General features: G+C 42.2%; 1 protein-coding gene across 2 annotated transcripts in view; it reads left to right on the forward strand.

The window, feature by feature from the left end:
• LOC137647298 (zinc finger FYVE domain-containing protein 21-like) overlaps window positions 1-17,367 on the forward strand; it is a 37,726-nt gene extending 20,359 nt beyond the window's left edge. Inside the window, exons 4-7 of one of the 2 annotated variants that reach the window (XR_011045575.1) lie at window positions 7,477-7,652; window positions 9,336-9,537; window positions 16,296-16,377; window positions 16,555-17,367. Coding sequence is in view for 1 of the 2 variants with exons in the window: in XM_068380690.1 (XP_068236791.1) it covers window positions 7,477-7,652; window positions 9,336-9,524 (365 nt within the window). In the remaining variant the exon portion in view is untranslated. Of the gene's footprint in view, window positions 1-7,476; window positions 7,653-9,335; window positions 9,538-16,295 lie in introns of both variants that reach the window. The other variant, XM_068380690.1, reaches the window with a different exon arrangement.
• The last annotated feature ends 5,003 nt before the right edge of the window (window positions 17,368-22,370 follow it).

Raw genomic sequence — 22,370 nt, forward strand, 5'->3', positions numbered from 1 at the left:
GGTCCTAGCAGCGGTCAGGCAGGAGGACTGGATGGTCTCGTTGGACTTGAAAGATGCCTACTTTCACGTTCCTATTCATCCAGACTCCCAACCTTTCCTGAGATTCGTTTTTGGAAAGGTTGTCTACCAATTCCAAGCCCTGTGTTTTGGCCTAAGCACAGCTCCTATGGTGTTCACTCTTCTGATGAGGAATTTAGCAAAATTCCTCCACTTATCGGACATCAGAGCCTCCCTCTACTTAGACGACTGGCTGTTGAGAGCCTCCACGAGTCGTCGCTGTCTGGAGAGTCTCAACTGGACTTTGGACTTAATCAGAGAACTGGGTCTGTTAGTCAACATAGAAAAGTCTCAGCTCATTCCCTCCCAATCCATTGTGTACCTGGGAATGGAGATTCGGAGTCAGGATTTTCGGGCTTTTCCATCGGCCCCCAGGATAAGCCAAGCCCTAGAGTGCATCATGAGCATGCTGAAGAGGAGCAGTTGCTCGGTGAGACAGTGGATGAGTCTCACAGGGACCCTTTCATCACTGGCCCTGTTCGTCGAGCTAGGGAGACTCCACCTCCGCCCTCTTCAATTCCATCTTGCAGCTCATTGGGACAAGGGTTCGACTCTCGAAGCAGTCTCTATCCCAATCACCCAAGAGATGAAGACCACTCTCTTGTGGTGGAAGAACAATCTCCTTCTCAGGGAGGGCCTATCGTTGGCTATTCAGACCCCCAATCTTCATCTCTTCTCAGATGCATCGGACTCGGGCTGGGGTGCGACCTTGAACGGACGGGAATGCTCGGGAACGTGGAACGAGGAACAGGGAATGCTCCACATCAACTGCAAGGAGCTACTAGCAGTTCATTTAGCCCTGCTGAACTTCAAGTCCCTCCTGCTAGGCAAAGTGGTGGAGGTGAACTCAGACAACACCACAGCCTTGGCTTACATCTCCAAGCAAGGAGGGACCCATTCGAGGAGCCTATACGAGATCGCAAGGGACCTCCTCATTTGGTCAAGAGGTCTAAACCTCACTTTGGTCACAAGGTTCATTCAGGGCAATATGAACGTCTCAGCAGATCGCCTAAGCAGAAGGAACCAGGTCATTCCCACGGAATGGACCCTCCACAAGAGTGTGTGCAACAGACTTTGGACCTTGTGGGGTCAACCTACCATAGATCTGTTTGCCACCTCCATAACCAAGAGACTTCCGCTGTACTGTTCCCCAGTTCCAGACCCTGCAGCAGTTCATGTGGATGCTTTCCTACTGAACTGGTCCCATCTCGACCTTTACGCATTCCCACCGTTCAAGATAATAAACAAGGTTCTGCAGAAATTCATCTCGCACGAAGGGACACGGCTGACGCTGGTTGCTCCCCTTTGGCCTGCAAGAGAATGGTTCACAGAGGTACTTCAATGGCTAGTCGACATCCCCAGGACTCTACCTCTAAGAGTGGACCTTCTACGTCAACCTCACGTAGACAGGTTGCACCCAAACCTCCACGCTCTTCGGCTGACTGCCTTCAGACTGTCGAAAGATTCGCTAGAGCTAGAGGCTTTTCGAAGGAGGCAGCCAGTGCGATTGCCAGAGCAAGAAGGGTTTCCACTCGTAGAGTCTACCAATCTAAGTGGGAAGTCTTCCGGAGCTGGTGTAGAGCCAATTCAGTATCCTCTACCAATACCTCTGTGACCCAAATAGCTGACTTCCTTCTACATCTTAGGAATGAGAGATCCCTTTCAGCCCCTACGATTAAAGGGTATAGGAGTATGTTGGCTTCAGTTCTCCGCCACAGAGGTTTGGACCTTTCTTCCAACAAGGACCTTCAAGACATCCTTAAGTCTTTTGAGACGTCTAAAGAGCGTCGTCTATCCACTCCAGGCTGGAACCTAGACGTAGTCTTAAGGTTCCTTATGTCACCTAGGTTCGAACCTCTCCAGTCAGCTTCCTTCAAGGACCTTACCCTCAAGACTCTTTTTCTCGTCTGCCTTGCAACAGCTAAGAGAGTCAGTGAGGTTCATGCCTTCAGCAAGAACATTGGTTTCACGACCGAATCTGCAACATGTTCTTTTCAGCTCGGATTCCTAGCAAAGAACGAACTTCCTTCACGTCCTTGGCCTAGATCGTTTGAAATACCTAGCCTCTCCAACATGGTAGGTAACGAACTAGAGAGAGTTCTTTGCCCTGTCAGAGCTCTCAAGTATTATCTTAAGAGGTCTAAACCTATTCGAGGACAGTCAGAAGCCTTATGGTGTGCCATCAAGAAACCGTCGAGGCCCATGTCCAAGAACGGGGTTTCGTATTTTATAAGGCTTCTGATTAGAGAAGCCCATTCTCACTTAAAGGAGGAAGACCTTGCATTGCTGAAGGTAAGGACCCACGAAGTAAGAGCCGTAGCTACTTCGATGGCCTTTAATAAAAACCGTTCTCTGCAGAGCATAATGGATGCAACCTATTGGAGGAGCAAGTCAGTGTTTGCATCATTTTATCTTAAAGATGTCCAGTCTCTTTACGAGAACTGCTACACCCTGGGACCATTCGTAGCAGCGAGTGCAGTAGTAGGTGAGGGCTCAGCCACTACATTCCCTTAATCCCATAACCTTTTTTAACCTTTCTCTTGAATGCTTTTATTGTTGTTTTTATGGTTGTTACGGTAGGCTAAGAAGCCTTCCGCATCCTTTTGATTTGGCGGGTGGTCTATTCATTCTTGAGAAGCGCCTGGGTTAGAGGTTTTGTAGAGGTCCTTTAGTAGGGGTTGCAACCCTATATACTTTAGCACCTTTGGGTTGATTCAGCCTCCAAGAGGAACGCTGCGCTCAGTAAGGAAGACGAACTTAAAAAAGAGGCAGAGTAACGGTTCAATTCGACTTCCTTACCAGGTACTTATTATTTCATTGTTATTTGAGATAACTGTTATATGAAATATGGGATACTTAGCTATCCTTTAATCTTGTACACTGGTTTTCACCCACCCCCCTGGGTGTGAATCAGCTACATGATTATCGGGTAAGTTTAATATTGAAAAATGTTATTTTTATTAGTAAAATAAATTTTTGAATATACTTACCCGATAATCATGATTTAATCGACCCTCCCTTCCTCCCCATAGAGAACCAGTGGACCGAGGAAAAATTGAGGAGGTGTCAACAAGAAGTACTATAGTACCTGGCCACAGGTGGCGCTGGTAAGTACACCCCCTTCTAGTATTGTGATAGCTGGCGTATCCCTCCATAGAATTCTGTCGGGCAACGGAGTTGACAGCTACATGATTATCGGGTAAGTATATTCAAAAATTTATTTTACTAATAAAAATAACATTTTTTGCTTGTTAATTTTATTGAACACTTCTTTTTTTTGCAACGTATCTTGCGGATATGTCTTTGCCAATGATTTTAAAATAATCAAATAACAGAAGCACAACAACCTGTGATGCAGAATCCTAGACTCGCCTTTCGTTGGAGAGGACATCCCTTCAATCAAAAAGGACGTGGTGGCAGAAGCTCACGTTAGGGAGGGCATGTCCCCCAGCTTACCACGGAGGGGGTGATGCCTACAATGCTCTTGTCAAATTGGTAAAGGTGGCAGGACTTAGGGACCAACCCATAGACAGTTGAAGTCTTTCATTCAGGGTACCAGATCCCCTTCATATACTGTCCACTTCTTCTGACTCAGAATCTGATGTAACCATACCATTCGAAAGGATCACCAAAAGATCTACTTTTGTCAAGAGGAAGTCTCCAAGTTGCTAACAAGGAGCACTGGAGGAAGTCTTTGACTATTCTCTAAGCTTCCTCAGCAATCTATTTCCCAGCAACGCAGCATGACATCATTTACCGATTTCTTTTTAATTATTTGGCCGTAGAGACCAAAATTAGAAGTAGCCCATATAGATGATTCGGGTATTTATAGCTAGGAAAAATACAAATTGTATAAAATTTGTAGTTTTTCCTAATTATACCGAGTCTTTTTAAGTTTTACTTTCCGCCTCATCCACCCCACAAGTCCTTAATGAAGATCAAAGTGACAACTGAATGTGTTGGCGAGGGGACAGGGCTTCCTTGCCACCTGCCAGTAACTAGTGACACCTCTTTATGATTTTAACTACAAAGTTCCAGCTATGCTAAAATCATACTCCTATTTAAAGACTCAGATTTTTGTAGTTAGGAAAAATAAAAATTACTTTAAAATTTTCAAATTCTTGAAATGATAGTAAAGGCAATTTCACTTTAGGCATGTGTACCGTTTCATCTAAATACAGTACAGTACAGTACTCTCTGCGTAATACTCTACGTAATTGTTTCTACGTGTTTACAAACCATTCGTCCTTTAGATAGGGAATGGGTTTCAACTGGGAGCTGGAACGGCTTTTGAAATTGTTAACGAGAGGTGGTGAGCAAGGAGAGAGTGCCCCACCCCCATCTGTCAAAAGCTCATTTTACCGTAATAAGTACAGATGTACTGTTGTGCCCTTATCAAACTTATTACTGCATTTTCCTTATCTTTCAGGAAGTGAATGCTGGCTGTTGATTGCTATGGTTTTGTGAAGCATGAGATTCGAATGTACTATATGCAATGTCAGATTCTTCCCCTGCTGTTGGTGGACTTCCTGGGCCTTCTTCAGTCCCTGATTTTGTTGCCAGAACAATTGTATTCATGGGACGCAAATGAATCCCTGTAGTAAGCTGCTGCACTCTCTTCTCTGGCTGGGTAGGAGGGTACTTGGGAATCGTCTGCCCCTAAGACATTGGACCTTGGACTGGTGCCGACGGAGGCAGACAATCCCAAGTCAGAGTGTTCCTTGGTGGATGACTTTATGTATTACTGTACTGTACTCATTTGTGGGTGCAACAGTTGAAGGGAGGCTACCTTGCCTTCGCCTTTGCGAAGTGCCTCGGTCATTGAGCAACACTTTGGTGCCCCTCCTGAAGTTGCCCTGGCCCCAGGTGGACCTGACTAGTTTCGCCATGGGTTGAATTGACATTTAAGTCTGGGGATCTGAGAACTCTAGCTTCCAGTCAGTCATACTAGATCATGGCCCCTTCCACTCTCAAGAAAGAAAGGTTCTTTGCCAATTTGCTACGTCAGCACCTCTTGGGTTGAACTGTCAGTGCAATTCAAGGCAGAGGGCACGGCCTTCTCAGCCTCTGACTCAGATGCCATGGTTTGTCGACCATGGCCACCTTCTAAGTGGTCTCCTGGCTTGCCCAATGGTCAGGTGCAGTGATGTACTTCGCCAAGTCAGTGAGGTTATCAAACCCGGAGTCTGGAGAAGTGGGAAGAGAGTGACTTTCCTGGCTCCAGCCAGCAACCAGTGGGCCAACTAGGTTTTGAAGAGAAGTAATGCTTTGGCTTCCCCATTCTTGTCAGTGCAGGTGGCTACATCTTCCTTCCTGGGATTCCCGTGTAGCTGTCAGTGGGAATGTGGAGGATTGATTCACAGGATTATCTGTCACAGCTCGTAGGTTCTGTTAGGGGCCTTGGCTTTTTTGGAATAGTTGTGGCCAAACCCTTGAGTCGTGAAAGTGGTATCTCTCCCCTCGATGGCACTATTCCAGCAATAGCGGAGTTCCTTGTATACCTGTGGGAGGAAAAGCTCCTCTCGGTCTCGGCAGTGGAAGGCTACTGTTCAGCCTTGAACCTTGCCTGAAGGCTGAGAGGAGTTAATGTTTCATCTTTGTTGGAGTTGTCTCTCCTCATATTGAGTTTTGAGCTTACCTCCCCTCAATTGGAAGTCAGACCTCCTCTATGGAACGGGATTTGTGTTTCTTCAGTCCCTGAAGGGTGCTCCCTACGAACTATTATGCTAGGCAGCTGATCGTTACCTTATTGTTAAGACAGTTTTCCTACTTGCATTGTCTTCGATCAAGAGTGTTGGTGAACTTAACGGCCTTTCCTACGATGTCTCCGATTCAAGGGGATGGGCGGAGGTAATGCTTGGCTTCATCCCTAAGTTTATTACCAAGACTCAAAATGCAGGAATAGCAGATCCTAGATTCGGGCCCATCTGAATTGGGAGTCTTTATAATATGACCGATGATCCAGATCAATAGTTACTGTCCCTAATAAGTAATTTTTACGTATTTCACGAGGAGAGTAGTAGCTCGCCACCGAGTGTCAGCACCATCTCTGCTTGGATCCGCAAAGTCATAGACGTAGCACTGAATCCCGTTCCTCCTCTGAAAAAACAACCCAGAGATCATGATGTTAGGAGCATAAGCACATCTCTAGCATTCAAGAGAAACTATTCTGTGATGGAGGTCATACAAGCGGGGGTGTGGAAGCGTTGAACGTCCTTCCCTGCCCACTACCTGCAAGACGTGGCCCACAGGAACATGGAGACGTTCTCCCTTGGCCCTGTGGTGGCTGTACAATAAGTAGTTTAAGTACCTCAGGCTCCTTGTTGGACAAGTAGCGGAGGGTTGAAGGCAGAGTTACCCGGGATTAGTCTGGGATGAATGTTAAGAATGACTGGCTTTTTCTTTCTTTCATCTTCCCCTCTCATGGGGAACAGCACCTATGGTCCTCTGCCAGCTGGCCTCATCTATCTGCAGGTAAATCCCTTTCCCTTGTGAAACCTAGTATAGAAATAATACTTGTTACCTCCCCATACTCCTTGGCGAGGTGGGATTGGGTAACATCTATGGTTGGTTCAAAGATTCCTACGTTTCTGAGAATTCCTACCTAGACTAGTCACACTGCTAGTATCACACAATCATACAGATTGCATAGGCCGGTAACTGTGCATTGCATGAAATTTAGCCAGGTGTCAGGGCTTTTTCTTGTTACGTGCGAAGCACATACGTGATAACCCAGGTTCATAAACCAGCCAGTTGGTTTGGACTTCCACCTTCCTAAGGGGCAATTCATTAATAGTAAAGAGCGAAATGGTTTGTATTTGGTGTCGGAACAAATGAGAAATTTGAGAGCAATTTGTATTTTTCCTTAAGATAACAAACCTTGATCTCTTTATACAAATTTGGCCTGCCATCACCTGTCTTCCTGTAAGGCCTGCCTGCAATCAAAAGTGATGAGACAACACTGGGAGACAACACTGGTGTGTGTGTGACTCAGGTAGCTGGCTACCCTCCCCCCGTTAACTAGCAATGGGGTAGTTATACCTCGCTAAAAGTCTTAGGGCTAGTCTTCCAGCTTTGCCGAAAGCATATCCCTAATGAATGGCTCAAGGTTTGTATCGTTAGGAAAAATACAAATTGCTTTCAAATTTGTCATTTTACCTAGCTATACAAACCTGAGTCCTGTAAGTCAAACTTTCAAGGTCATGTAAGTGAAGAGCTTCTGACAGGTCAAGGTGCAGGTCTCCGCGCCCTTGCTCACCACTTGTCGTTGGGTACCTTGTTAACGATTTAAACTACTATTACTTTTCTTCCATAGCAAGTACAGTAATGAGCTGGATATTTTATCCACGTGGAATTTATACTTTTATGTTCACAAATATAATACAGTATTCATAATTTTTTATTTATTCATTTTCACAGGGGCCATTCTAACTCAAGCTCTTCCGTCCAACACCGAAGAGACAACACTTGTGCATTGCCGTCTTTCCCCAGATCACCGACACTTGATAATTGCAGGATCAGTTGATGATGGGCTAGCTCCTCTCGCCATACCAATGCACCGTGTAACTGGTCTACATGTTGTGGGAAGAGAACAGGTAGTTGCATCAATTAATGTGTTGTATATTGCTGTACAGTACAATACTTGAGTTTGTGGAGTTTTATGACTACTGTCCATAATTATGCCCCATCATTCATGCTAGCATATATGAATGACTGGAACATCTTTCGTAACACCTAATCAGTCGTTAGTTCTTAGCAAATGTAAAAACGAATTATTTCAAAAACCCTTACTGGAAATTCATAGTGCTATTAACTTGAAAGCGAGAATTTCTTGACTTAACAATAAAACTATAATAGGACAATTTTGCCCTTGCCTCATGATATCTGATCTCCATAGATACTACCTCAGGGTCTAGTTGTTGTTGTTACCTCAATTCTTTATTCTCTGAGAGATACCTTGGCTTTTTCTGTGTTCAATAATAATTTTGGATATATCTGCCCTCATTTGTGTTTATAGTTCAACATGCGATAATTGGTTTGGTGTAGGACTATCTTGGGTATGTTTCCAAAGTTTACTAGTGTTTGTTTGATAAGTTTCTTAGGCCTTTATCTGTGAATTACGATCGGCTTGGCAGGTTTGCAGAGTCCCATGCAGAATTACTCTTTTTACCAAAGTGAAGAGTAATATAGGTATGGTAGTGTTGGAATAGGTTAGTGATAGTTCTAGAGTTATGGTAGATCAAGGTTTTGAGTATTTATTGATGTTTCTCAATCTCTCGCATATTCTTAGGTTACAGAGTTAGGCTATGATACTGTAGTCTGAATACTGCCTCTGATCCTAGTCGTTGAAGTTGTCACAATCCTTTGTCCTTTATATGAGAGATACTTTGGCTTTTTTTTGCATTCAGTAATAATTTAGGATATATCTGCCTTCATCATTGGTGTTTATGATTCAATACGATTGCCTTGGTCCAGGATTGTCTTGGGTGTGTAAAGTTTTCTACTGCTTTTTTGTTGTCATACCAGTTTCTTAGATTTTTATCCTGGGTTTATGATCGACGCATTTTATGCAGGCTTATTTGGTTTGCAGAGTCCCATGATGGATTACTCTTTTTACCAAAGGTAACATGGAATACTGTATAAAGTTAGTGGGGTAAAATAGGTATGGTAATACTGAAATAGGTAAGTGATAGTTCCATTGTAATGGTGGATAATTTTTAGTGTATTTTTGTTTCTCATATACTTGGATATTCTCATGTAACAGAGTCAAGCTATGATATAGTTGTAGTTTGATCCAATGTATTTGAGCTAAAAAAAAATTTACACGTATTGATCTAGTCAAGCTAAAACTTTTGTTTAGGATTCAGTTCAGAAATAACTACACGTAAAGGCTAGAATCCCAAAGACTGTTGGTTAACTGAAGAAAAGAGGAGGAGGGGCTAATATTAGGGAGAGGAGGAGATTTTTTAGTGAAATTTCCCGAGTGTGAACTGTGTGTGACATATGACCATGTGCTATATTCTGGTAGGATATGAGTGTTATACGAGTAATTTTAACCTCCACATGGTTTATATTTGTACCTTAGCTTGTAATAATGGTGATAATAATAATGATGACGTATCTGGATGTCACCGTCTGTATCACGAGGCTAGTTTTTGACATACAGCATAAGGATATTATAGTAGCGAAGGGGTTAATGTATTGGAATGTACAGTTATTTTGAAATCTAAACTTTAGATAAAGAATTATTGATGAAGATTTAAACATTTCTTTTGCAGGATCCACCTGGTAGTTTAACGGTGACAGCATTAATTGTGCAGTATTGCTTGCCAGGTGAAGAGGAAGATGAAATAGGTCTGGCTGCTCCCCCAGATGCTTCTCTCTCGGCATACTCCTTCCTTACAGCTTTAGAAAAGGCTGTTTTCATGATGCAGGAATCTAGGGCAGTCATTGGCACTGGAGAATAAGTCAGAACTAAAGGTAATACTGCACAGGAATTAAATTTTTATGTATCTTGATCATAGAAATTTTTGTAGATACTACAGATTACGTAGCATAAAATTGTTACATTTTAGGGTAAGAAATTGTAATACGTACATCAATTAAAGTGTTTTTTCAATATTAAACTTAGCCGGTGATCATATAGCTGTCAGCTCTGCTGCCCGACAGAAAAACCTAAGGACAAAATACGCCAGCGATCGCTATACAGGTGGGGGTGTACATCAACAGCGCCATCTGTCGAGTAGGTACTCAAGTACTCCATGTCAACACAGAACCAATTTTCTCTCTGTCGTGCCACTGGCAAGACCTACTAAATACGCTGTTACTAACTGGATTTGTTTTCACAACTATTTGGTGAAGTACACTATTCTAGTTTTGAGCTTTCGCTATGCAGGGGTTTTATCTCCATCTCAAAACTTGAACTCGTTTTGGATAGATTTAATTATGGTGACAAAGAGAGTATGGACTCTCTTTCACTTTTAAATGGCCGACCCTTCCCTTAGACGGAAGTGTGTTTAGGTTTTTAGTAATTTTGCTTAACACGTTATAGATCTATATATTTTATATCTCTCCGCCTTTATTAGGCCTCTTCGATTAACTTTCCATTTATTATAAACATATAAAATAAAGTTTTATGTTTTGTTTATATGCGACCTTTCCTGATAGTAGGCGGTCCTAACTTGGAACCGAAGTTAATCAACGTTGAGCCCGTTATATCGTATTTAGCCTTTAAAGAATTTAAAACTTTTTAAATTTAATGTTTTATGAAAGAATTTCTTTGATAGTCTTCGTACTGTTTTCAAAGATGAACTAACGTTTAGTTTTTTTAGACTACGCAGTTGTTGACGTTCAGGACGTTCAACATGCGCTCTATCGTTACGATAGAGAGAGAGTGTATCACGGTTTCACTTTGCAGTAAGAGTAAATCGATTCTAACGTTTCGTTCATTCTTTCTTAACTTAAACGGTTTAAATTCTAAATTAAAGGAACTTTTTATTTGGAAAACCTTTCAGTTTTTTCCTTTAGCCAAATAACATGTTTTTTTGACGATATATAATTGGGCTCTTCTCTCAGGTGCGAAATCAAGAGAGAAAGAGAGAGAGAGATAGAGACGGAGGGAGAGAGAGGAGAAAAAACGTTCCGTTCAAGCGGGTAACGTTGTTCTCGTGTTACTCTCCTCCCTAGTCGCTGTACGGGGAAGAAGGTAAAACGTTTCTAGGGTTTTATTCTTGTCCCCAGGCTATGTGCGGTGAGAGATTGTAAACGTAGTTTATTTGAACTAGTGTTTAGTCTCTTTCCCAGCCACTGAATTCTTTATCTTTATATATGTTTTCTGTTTTTGCTAGTATTAATGAGCTGCATTATACGACTGTTTTCGCAATTACTACCTTTTAATGAAGGGTAGAATTGCGTGTTTCAGGTAGAAATCAGTAAAAGTTTCGATTTCAGTGAAATAAGTGCAAAACAGAAAATCGAAGTGATAAAGTGATATGCGCAAAGTGTTACAGTGTTGCGTCCGAGGGTTCGTCTGTTCGTGCCTGTCGTTCACCTAGTCCGGGACCTCTTGCAAGCTCCCAAGCCCAGGGGAGAAGTAATGTCGAACGACTTATGGGTTCGTCAGGCCTTGATCAACGAACAGACGTTTCCCTCCGTGGTTTCGGGCGTATCTACCCAAGATCGCCCCACCCACACAAAGACGAGAGAGCCCATTTACTTCTCGTCTGCGGAAGAGGTTTCTCGTAAGAAACCATGGACCAAGGTCTCGCAGCTTATTAAGCGCAAGTCGGTCCCTTCCGCGCAAGTCCAACGGCCCAGTTGTAGCCACTGGGTCAGTTCGGACTCGCTGCAGTCTTCCGACGACTGCTCACCTCCTAAGAGAGGCAAAGCGGTACCGCAACAGGCAGTAACACCGTCTGTTGCCGCACCTGCTACTGTAGACCCTAGTGGTCTTTGCTACAGTCTATGCAGACACAGTTAGCATCTTTTATGCAGGAGTATCGTGCGGAGAAGGTTGACGCTGCACCCGTTAGCCTACAACCAACCACGGTTGTGCGTACAGTAGACGCTGACGCTACCTGCTCCCGCACTCCGCCGGTGAGAGTTCCACCACCCATGCGCAGTGTACCCTGCCAGCCGCACGTTGACGTTCACAGACGCACGCTACCCTCCGTTGACGTTCGTGAGTTACCACAACATCAGGAGGGTGGAGTTAAGTTGCTTTGTTTTGACGCTGTGCGTCAACCTCCGCATTCTAGAGTTGTTTTGACTGCTCAGTATAGACAGTCAAAGCAGTCTCGAGTGAACACTGTATGTCCTCACGCACCTGTTGTGGTTGACAGTTCAGTTGTTGACAGTTCACAGTCTGTCAAGCAGTTACATGACGTTGCCTTCTGGTCTGCTACTAATGCACCAGTGCTGTATGTCCTCACGCACCTGTTTTGGTTGACAGTTCAGTTGTTGACAGTTCACAGACTGTCAAGCAGTTACATGACGTTGCCTTCTGGTCTGCTACTAATGCACCAGTGAGAGACTCACTGAGATAACCTAGCTTTTATCGGACAAGGTTCCTGTAGATGAGAAAGTGCTGTTCTCCCTCCTACTGATATTCCTTTGAGGACTCTGTCATTTGGAGAGGAGCCTTAAGCTGCTTAGCCTCCTATGGACTTTAATTAAATCATGATGATTTTTTTAAGGATCTTCGTCCGGATCTTGTAACTGCTGCTCCTCGTTCGCCTAACGTCAGAACTTACACTAGGCCTAGCTACTTCGAAGCCGTTGTTGTTAAGCTAGTGCTCTCTCGCTCTCCTAGAGAGCGTTACGTTGGCTAGGCGACTGGTTTTTGCACCAGGAGGAGTTTTAGGGATACAGCCTTTGATTTCCCTTTTTTTTAAACTGGCTTATAGAGCGAGAGTCTGATAGGACACGAGAGAAGTTCTCGGCTTGGAAGTTCATGCCTCTGCCCAGATAGACTTCTCAATTCTGGTAGACTCGCCCTGGCGCCTAGCCAGGAGACGCTCCAAGTTGTTTACAGGTCAACTTCTCAACTTTTGTCGAGCCTTTGAAGTTTTGCTGTACTATTATGTCACACATAACAAGGCTTCCAGGGATGGTAAATGGTTCCGCCTCAGTCGCTAACCCCGTCTGTTGCCACACCTGCTCCCGTAGACCCTTAATGGGCTTTGCTGCAAGACATGCAGTCCAAGCTTGTGTCCTTGATAGAGGACTTAAATGCGGAGAAGAACCTTCTGGCCAACAACCTTCCAACCGGTTGGTTGTGCGCCCTGTTGCGCTGAGGTATCCTACTCGCGTCTGCCAGTTGAGGTGGTTCCTCCACCGATGCGACCCAGTGTGGGTTGCCAGTCGCACGTTGACGTTAAGCGACGCTCGGAGGTGGTTGTTGACGTTCAGTGTGTCACTAGAAAGACGTTCAACAACCAGCAGAGGTGACTTGTTGTGACGCAGTGCGTCAACCTCAGCAACCCGGTAGGGTGTTGACTGCACAACCCAGCAGTCTAGACAGTTTCGGGTTGACGCTGTACTTCCTCGCGCACCCATGGTTGTTGACAGTTCACAGACTGTGCAGCAGTGCCATGATATTGCGTCCGGCTCCGTCACGCATCCACCAGTGCGACCGGATTCAGCGAGTCAGACGTTGCCCACTCCGTTGCCGTTTCCTCATCAGTTTCGGATGAGGAACCCTCTGATGAGGACGTTGCTGAACAAGACGATCAGCCCCCAGCCCTGCTATCCATCCAGAAGATGCTGAAGAAGGAACGCTGCCCATTCAGGCTGTGGATGAGTCTGGTAGGGACACTGTCATCCGTGGATCAATTTGTGTCACTAGGAAGACTACACCTCCGTCCTCTTCTATACCATCTAGCTTTTCACTGGAAAAAGGACAAGACGCTAGAAGCGGTCTCGATCCCGGTTTCCGGAAAGTTAAAGTCTTGTCTGACTTGGTGAAAGGACTTTATTAACCTTAGAGAGGGTCTTCCCCTGACTGTTCAGACTACCAACCACGTTCTCTTCTCGGACGCATCGGACGTAGGCTGGGGTGCGACATTAGACGGTAGGGAATGCTCGGGATTATGGAACTCGAGTCAAAGGACAATGCATTTCAACTGCAAGGAGCTACTGGCAGTACGTCTGACCTGGAAAAGCTTCAGGTCTCTCCTTCAAGGCAAAGTGGTGGAGGTGAACTCGGACAACACCACGGCTTTGGCGTACATCTCCAAGCAAGGAGGGACCTACTCTCTGACATTGTACGAGATCGCAAGGGACCTCCTCACCTGGTCAAAAGGTCTAGACATTTCAATAGTAACGAGGTTCATCCAAGGCAACTTGAATGTCATGGCAGATTGTCTCAGTCGGAAGGGACAAATAATTCCAACAGAATGGACCCTCCACAAGGATGCATGCAAGAGACTTTGGGCCACCTGGGGCCAGCCAACCATAGATCTCTTCACAACCTCGATGACCAAGAGGCTCCCAATATTTTGCTCACCAATCCCGGACCCAGCAGCAGTTCATATAGATGCCTTTCTACTAGATTGGTCACATCTAGATCTATATGCATTCCCTCCGTTCAAGATTGTCAACAAGGTACTGCAGAAGTTCGCCTCTCGCGAAGGGACAAGGTTGACGCTAGTTGCTTCCCTCTGGCCCGCGAGAGAATGGCTCACCGAGGTACTTCGATGGCTAGTAGACGTTCCCAGAACACTTCCCCTAAGGGTGGACCTTCTACGTCAGCCACGCGTAAAGAAGGTACACCAAGGCCTCCACGCTCTTCGTCTGACTGCCTTCAGACTATCGAAAGACTCTCGAGAGCTAGAGGCTTTTCGAAGGAGGCAGCCAGAGCGTTTGCTAGAGCAAGGAGAACATCCACCCTTAGAGTCTACCAATCGAAGTGGGAAATCTTCCGAAACTGGTGCAAGTCAGTATCCGTATCCTCGACCAGTACCTCTGTAACTCAAATAGCTGACTTTCTCTTGTATCTGAGGAAAGAACGTTCTCTTTCAGCTCCCACTATCAAGGGTTACAGAAGCATGTTGGCATCAGTCTTCCGTCACAGAGGCTTAGATCTTTCCAACAATAAAGATCTACAGGACCTCCTTAAGTCTTTTGAGACCACGAAGGAGCGTCGTTTGGTTACACCTGGTTGGAATTTAGACGTGGTACTAAGATTCCTTATGTCAGACAGGTTCGAACCGCTACAATCAGCCTCCCTGAAAGATCTCACCTTAAAGACTCTTTTCCTGATATGCTTAGCCACAGCTAAAAGAGTCGGTGAGATTCATGCCTTCAGCAAGAACATCGGATTCTCATCCGAAACGGCTACATGTTCTACAACTTGGTTTTCTAGCCAAACACGAGCTGCCTTCTCGGCCTTGACCAATATCGTTCGATATTCCAAACTTATCGCATGGTTGGAAATGAACTAGAAAGATTCTTATGTCCTGTAAAAGCTCTTAAGTTCTATTTAAAAACCTTTACGAGGCCCGTCTGAAGCTTTATGGTGTTCAGTTAAGAATCCATCTTTGCCTATGTCAAAGAATGCTTTATCCTATTTTATCAGACTGTTAATACGAGAAGCTCATTCCCATCTGAATGAGGAAGACCAAGCTTTGCTGAAGGTAAGGACACACGAAGTTAGAGCTGTCGCAACTTCCGTGGCCTTTAAACAAAATAGATCTCTGCAAAGTATAATCGACGCAACCTATTGGAAAAGCAAAATCAGTGTTCGCGTCTTTTTATCTTAAGAATGTCCAGTCTCTTTACGAGAACTGCTACACTCTGGGACCATTCGTAGCAACGAGTGCAGTAGTGGGTGAGGGCTCAACCACTACAATTCCCTAATTCCATAACCTTTTTAATCTTTCTCTTGAAATGTTTTATTATTGTTTTTGGGTTGTCCGGAAGGCTAAGAAGCCTTTCGCATCCTACTTGATTTGGCGGGTGGTCAAAGTCATTTCTTGAGAAGCGCCTAGATTAGAGGTTTTGATGAGGTCCTGTTGTATGGGTTGCAACCCTTCATACTTCAGCTCCTAGGAGTCGCTCAGCATCCTATGAGGATCGCGAGGCTCAGTAAGGAAGACGTACTTAAAAAGGCAGAGTAATTGTTCAAGTCGACTTCCTTACCAGGTACTTATTAATTTTATGTTTGTTATTTTGAATAACTGCTAAAATGAAATACAAAATACTTAGCTCTTAATGTTAACATATAATGCTGGTCTCTACCCACCCCCCTGGGTGTGAATCAGCTATATGATCACCGGCTAAGTTTAATATTGAAAAATGTTATTTTCATTAGTAAAATAAATTTTTGAATATACTTACCCGGTGATCATAGATTAAAGGACCCTCCCTTCCTCCCCAATAGAGACCCAGTGGGCCGAGGAGAAAATTGGTTCTGTGTTGACATGGAGTACTTGAGTACCTACTCGACAGATGGCGCTGTTGATGTACACCCCCACCTGTATAGCGATCGCTGGCGTATTTTGTCCTTAGGTTTTTCTGTCGGGCAGCAGAGCTGACAGCTATATGATCACCGGGTAAGTATATTCAAAAATTTATTTTACTAATGAAAATAACATTTTTGTGTCTGATTATATGTGACTGGATTGTGCATGGATCTAAATTCTGTTATATCTTAGGCTAAGAAATTGTAAAAATTACTGGAAATTACTTTATACACAACTACATGGCAGTGTCGTCATTTGTCCCAATTTTTCTTTTAGCTATGGATACAAGTAGATGTCGGCAAGTCAAGGGACCAAAATTCTAAGAACTGTGGCTTAGAACTGCCATGCCTCTTGAAGGGTATAGTACTGTCCACTATCAGTGTTTGAGGAATTACTCTAGGTCCATTAGTCATGTTCTATGATAAAGAATTATTTTTGTTATAAAAGTCGTCACACTTTAGTAGAGCAAGCTTGAAATACTCCATCACCCATGAAGTGCATTTTACAGTATTATGAGAAAATTTTCTATTTACAGATGCTTCCTTGCTTTGTAAGATGACAAAATATTTTATGGCATCATTATCAGGAAATATCAAGAAACAGATTTTATTCATTGTATTTTATGCGAATAAGTTTAAGGTATATACTGTACAGTACTGCTAAAATGAGTAAGTTTTCGTAGTTTTCCTTTTTTTTTTCTTTTAGAAATCCACTAATCTGTTATTTGTTTTATACTCAACACAGCAAGAAAGGGCCGGTTGGGGAGAGCTTCTGGTTTTAGATAGATTCCCCCCAGTTATGCCACATCTCCAAGATAGATTCCCCCCAGTTATGCCACATCTCCACAGATCACCAGCTTGCCCATTTTTTTCTCCTATCCCTCTCCACCTCCTTACTCTCTGTCTTTTGTTTTCTCACTGTATATAAATTGCTGTATTTACAAAATTCTATTTGAAATTATTCTAACTTTTGTTCCAAACCACCATTGAAGCATGTTTTCTGTACAGTATAAAGTTTTCCCCCCATCCTAAACAAGGCATATGAGCCAGGATCCACCCACACATATGCCTGACAGTACTGCTACACATTCTGTGACATGGACATGCTCTTGATTGACTTTTCTCCTGCATCATACTTGCCATATAGCCACTTTCATAGTCAAGCTATGGCAGTTATCTACAATGTGAACAGGTATTTGTTTGGAGGAAAAGGGAAATTGAGGGGGAGAGAGAGTGAAAATAATTTCTGAAATACACCAGTTTATATAGAAACAGAGAGAGAAAGAAAAAATAGAAAATAAGGAGAACAGCCAGTGATCTGTAGAGACGTTTTATCGGGGGGGGGGGGGGGGGGGGGGCATCGATTTAAAACCAGGCACCCTCCCCTATTGGCCCTTTCTTGCTGCGTTGTGTAATGTTTAGTAATTTCCACATGCTCAAATTCTTTACAATTATTGTTTTCCCACAGAATTAACATTTTATCACACACACTTTCCATATTTTTTATCAGTGACCTTGGCTACTTATTCTTCTGTTCATGCCTTTACTAATGAGCCAACCATCTATATTATTTCTTGCCTCCCAGTTGTCCTTTGTCGATATTTACACACGGCCTTGAATGTCTTCATCAAGCAACTTTGTTATTGATAGCATATCAGAATGGTGATCTTGTCAGCTGAGGTTCAGTACTTGTATGATGATTTGATTTGATTTTTGTCACTTCTTCCATCCCAGTTAACTTAATTTTTGTTTCATCATTTTCCATATTTGTGTTGGAGAGATGTTCAAATTGCAAAATCTTCTTTAGGAAATTACTTGTTTTGAAACTCCTTTTCATACCTGTATGTTGCCCTTATTGTATTTGGGATGCTGCCTCTCTCATAATCCTTCCTTACAGCCTCTTTTCTCTCTCTAGCCTTCTAATCCTTCAAAGGGCAGTATTACATTTGAGAGGATTAAGTCCCATTTTTGGTTTCTCCCCTGGTCTTCAATATTTAAAGGCGTTAACGTTGAGCCACACAATTGACTTTCACATAAAGAAAATACTAACCCAAGACTTAAGTAATTGTTTGTGAATTGAGTTTTTTAATTTAGGCATTTTGATAATGGTAATATAATTTCAGTGTAAGATATTGATGACTTTTTACAGTCTTATCCTTATCACATATCAATTTCCTGATGTGAGAGATCTGGGAACAGATATGTTAACACCCTTACTAAACATGGGTTTTGATAGGTTGAAGTGGTCCTAAATTCAAAAGAAACAGACTTGCCCCTTTGAAAACAACAAAGGTTTCAGGAAATAAGGAATACTTGATACGTAGAATCTGACTTAGCATTTTGATAAAAAAAATTAAAGCAGAAACATTTGCAAGTGCAGGTAGAAGGTTGCTGAAAGTGTCATTAGTGATTTTTTTATATAAGTAACTTACCTTGAGCACTTAATATAATTTTTGACTAATAGGGTTCATATATATTAGGCAAGAAGTGTGATCTCAGTTAAAGGAAAATAGGGAGCAAGTTATCGAGACAGAAAGCAATCCAACTGGGTCTGAAGAAATGTTACAAGCGACATATAGATTTGTTTGTAGCTCAACCATTTGCAAATGAGCTTATGAGAAAGAAGAGAGACACTGTGCTTAATGTAACAGCAGTCACAGTTGTGGATTAGCTTGTGACTTGGCCCATTCACAAAGCAAAGAAACCCCAAATGTAATATCTGTATTCCAAATGGAGAGGTTGGTTTCATCATGGTCTTACATAAAACTCAACTAACTAAAATGACAAATTTTCAACTTAAAAATTAACTTTTTTTCTATTATTTCAGTAATAGATATTGCAAATTGGCCTCTTATACTGGTATTTAAGATAATTTTGAATCCAGACCTAAAGAATTCTAAAATAGTAGCCTGCTTAACTTTTCACTGTTATCTTATAAAAATGAATGTAAGATTAATAAACTCAAACACACACACACACACACACTCTCCCTCTCTCTCTCTCTCTCTCTCTCTCTCTCTCTCTCTCTCTCTCTCTCTCTCTCTCTCTCTCTCTCTCTCTCTCTCTCTCTCTCTCTCTCGTGGTGTGTGTGCATGTGTATGTGTGTGTGTTAGATTTTGTAGCCACAGTTATGAAAATGGCATTCTTACTGGATGGGGAAAATTAAGTGCTATTTACATTGATGTCAGTAGCTACTTCTCAGTCTTGGATTATCCAAGTACTGTAGTACAGTATAAGTATTGGTGGTTTATAGTGTTGTAAAAAGAAAATATAAGTTCTTACTCAGCTGTGAAATTACCGTATATTATATGCAATTGATAATGATCTTTTTAGTGGATTCCCAGATTTGAGGGTGGTATTGACAGTCAAAACATTTAAAAATAAATGTGTAAATCAATGCCATAGACAGCCATAGTATATACAAAGTTTTGCTGGGTCTTGATCCTTTGTAGAGCACTTACTTTACTTTGCTATTAGTGATTTATGTTAAAGCGTTTGCTTTGATAATAAAGATTATCAACTAATTGGCTATAATGCAGCATGTTGAATGTCTGTAGAATAGCCCTACTGCAGTTTGCATTACAAATCTACTCTGTAGCACAGTACAGTATTACTAATTCCAGTGTTTGCTAAGATCTAATGTATCGACTGTGAGATACATAAATTTTGAAGGCATCGTACAGTAATAGCTTTTGCAGTTAGACCCTTCATCATTTGCTTGTTTTGAATCGAAAAAATAATTGTGTATTACTTTGATGGGTACTTGGTGTTTTGTGTGTTTCTATGTGTATTTACGAATAAGATGAACCAATTTTCATTTGGTGAAACGGCTATCTCCTGTTTGGACTTCCTAAGTCCTTCCTATGAAATCATTGTTCATAACTGATGCTGTGTTGATACAGCTTGTTAATTGTGCCTCAATAATCACATTGTGCCTTACTGTTATTAGAATTAGTTTTTAATGAATGTTACATCACAAATTTCTTTATTTAGTCATGATGTGATAATTTTCTCATGAAACATCCAAGATTTATGTTTATTTTATGTAGGTAAATATTTGTTACCAGAAAAATATTAAAATTTTACCCAGTTTTTTAAGAATTGTTACTGAAGTGCTGATTTTTGTTTATTTGCTATCTGGGTGTAGTTCATAAATGGAATTTTATATGGAAATATAGCTTGTTTTCAAGTATATTGAATTCTCATGATGTAGGTGTGAAGAGAAATTATGGAGTTGATCATCAGTCACATATTGTATGGATTGGCCTTAGAACAATTAGATATTGCCAGTAATTATGTAAGGTATAGGTTGTTCCTACGCATATATCATTTTGTCCTTTGAAATAGGGAATGTCTTCAGTAGAGATAGAATGGTGGTTGAATTTATTAACAAGGTAGTTAACGACAGTAGGTGCGTGTGGACGAGTAGCCCCGCCAACCTGACTAGTGAAGACTCTTTCACTTTTGTCCTTGATTGCAACGGCTATGGGCATACAGTCAGCTTCCTTTTTGCGACACAGAGAACAGTTTATAATAACCCATTAAATGAAAAATCAAATATGCACGAGAAATACTCGCGGCACGACAATTTCAAATAGCCCATGTCTGCATCAGGAGTTGCATCATACTTCAAAACTGCGTAGAACTTTGTACGAAAAAGGTTAGGAATCATTGCATGAAATATGTTCACTCAGTTAATCTTGAATTGTATACATATTGCACAGTCCAATATTAGAGTAATGTATAGTATTGTTTAATGTAAATGTAGGTTACATGTGCGATGAGTTGTCAAAATAGTCGTCCTAAGGAAAAGGGCGAACACTTGCAGTACAGTTAAGCTTTAATGATAGTACTGTACATTTATTACAGTACAGTATCAGCGAGTGTTATACTGTATTACTAGATAGGAACAACAATGTTACGTTGTTATACTTTACTCTAAGTGTATGATATCTACCGGGTAAAATTATAGTTCCGGTCAGGGCAACGACAACTATACTGTTACGTACTGTAGCCTTACCATGTCCAGGAGGTAGTGTACACGTGTGCACGTACTATACACTTAATGAAATGTCTTCATTTAATTACAAACTACTTATACTGTGCTACAAACCAAGTAAAAGCAATATTAGGCAGCACTTAGTGTGTTAATTATTTGAGCGAAGGCAATGGACAGTGAGTTGTTAGATTAGGAATTATCGAATCCTAGGGCGGCAAATATTTGCAAAATTGCACTTTTCATGCCTGTCTCTGTGTTACTTAACCCTGGTGAAGATTGGGGCTGACTGTACTGTTGCGTCCTATCGAACGCGGTTTAATCTTTTTCTTAAACCTTTAGTATGAATGGTAATATAAGCTTCGTGTACTGTATAATAATGGAACAAAGCAGGGTTACAAGTCTGATGTATAGACTTTGAGTCTAATATATACTGTAGACTCTTCTTCAGGTTTGATAAACCGATGATAGATCACTAATTAGGGGCATAATTGTTACAATATCAACTTTGTTACCCAGTGTAGGTCGTTGCCTCCTGTAGGTGGGAATTTACGTTGAGGAGTGAAAAGGTTAAGTCTTCCCAGTTTTGTTCTGGGTAGGCCCATGAATTACCAGAGAGATTGTTAGCCCTTTGGTCTCCTTCAGGTTTGCTGTTTACTAAATCGGGGAGTTTTCATGTTTTTGGAGTGAGAAGCAATCGCTGCACTCCAACATGTGCTGAAAGTTTCCAGCAGACTGTCGACAAGTTGCAGTGATTAGGCGTTCCCTCATTCCAGACCCGTGGTCAGTGTTTACTTCTTCCAACACCCGTGAGATCACCTGGATGCCTTTGCCTCTCCTCTGTTCAGCCTGATCTGCCCGCTGATGAAACAGTTGTTGATTACGCCAGACCTAGTGTTATCCCAATCTATTAGCATTTCTAGTCAAGAAGCTGAGAGACCTACCCCAGTGGTCCAAACATCTCTATCATCACATCTTCAGAGGTACCACTAATCTTTATGGTTGGAGGCTATACTGTACAGCATCTCCATGTGGAAGGTCTTTTGCAAGGGACTGTAGGATATATCTGGATATCTGTGATGGTCCTCTGCAGCTATATACCAGGAAAGTATGCCATCTTTAGTGATTGGGTTTATAGAAGTGGTATTTCTCCAATCAGAGGTCTACAGCACAGATCACAGATTTTCTCGTCTCCCTTTGTCAAGAGAAGCACTGCTCAGTCTTGGCTGTTAAAGGCTACAGCTCTGCCAGTCTTTCACCTAAAGTGTACTGTATTAACCTCTCCTCTTGGTGGAGTTGTCTTTGCTCTTTAGGAGCATCGAGCAGTCTTGCCCACCCCTTAGTCTTAGCCCCCAT

This window comes from Palaemon carinicauda, chromosome 9, assembly GCF_036898095.1.
Source record: "Palaemon carinicauda isolate YSFRI2023 chromosome 9, ASM3689809v2, whole genome shotgun sequence".
Lineage (NCBI taxonomy): Eukaryota > Metazoa > Arthropoda > Malacostraca > Decapoda > Palaemonidae > Palaemon > Palaemon carinicauda.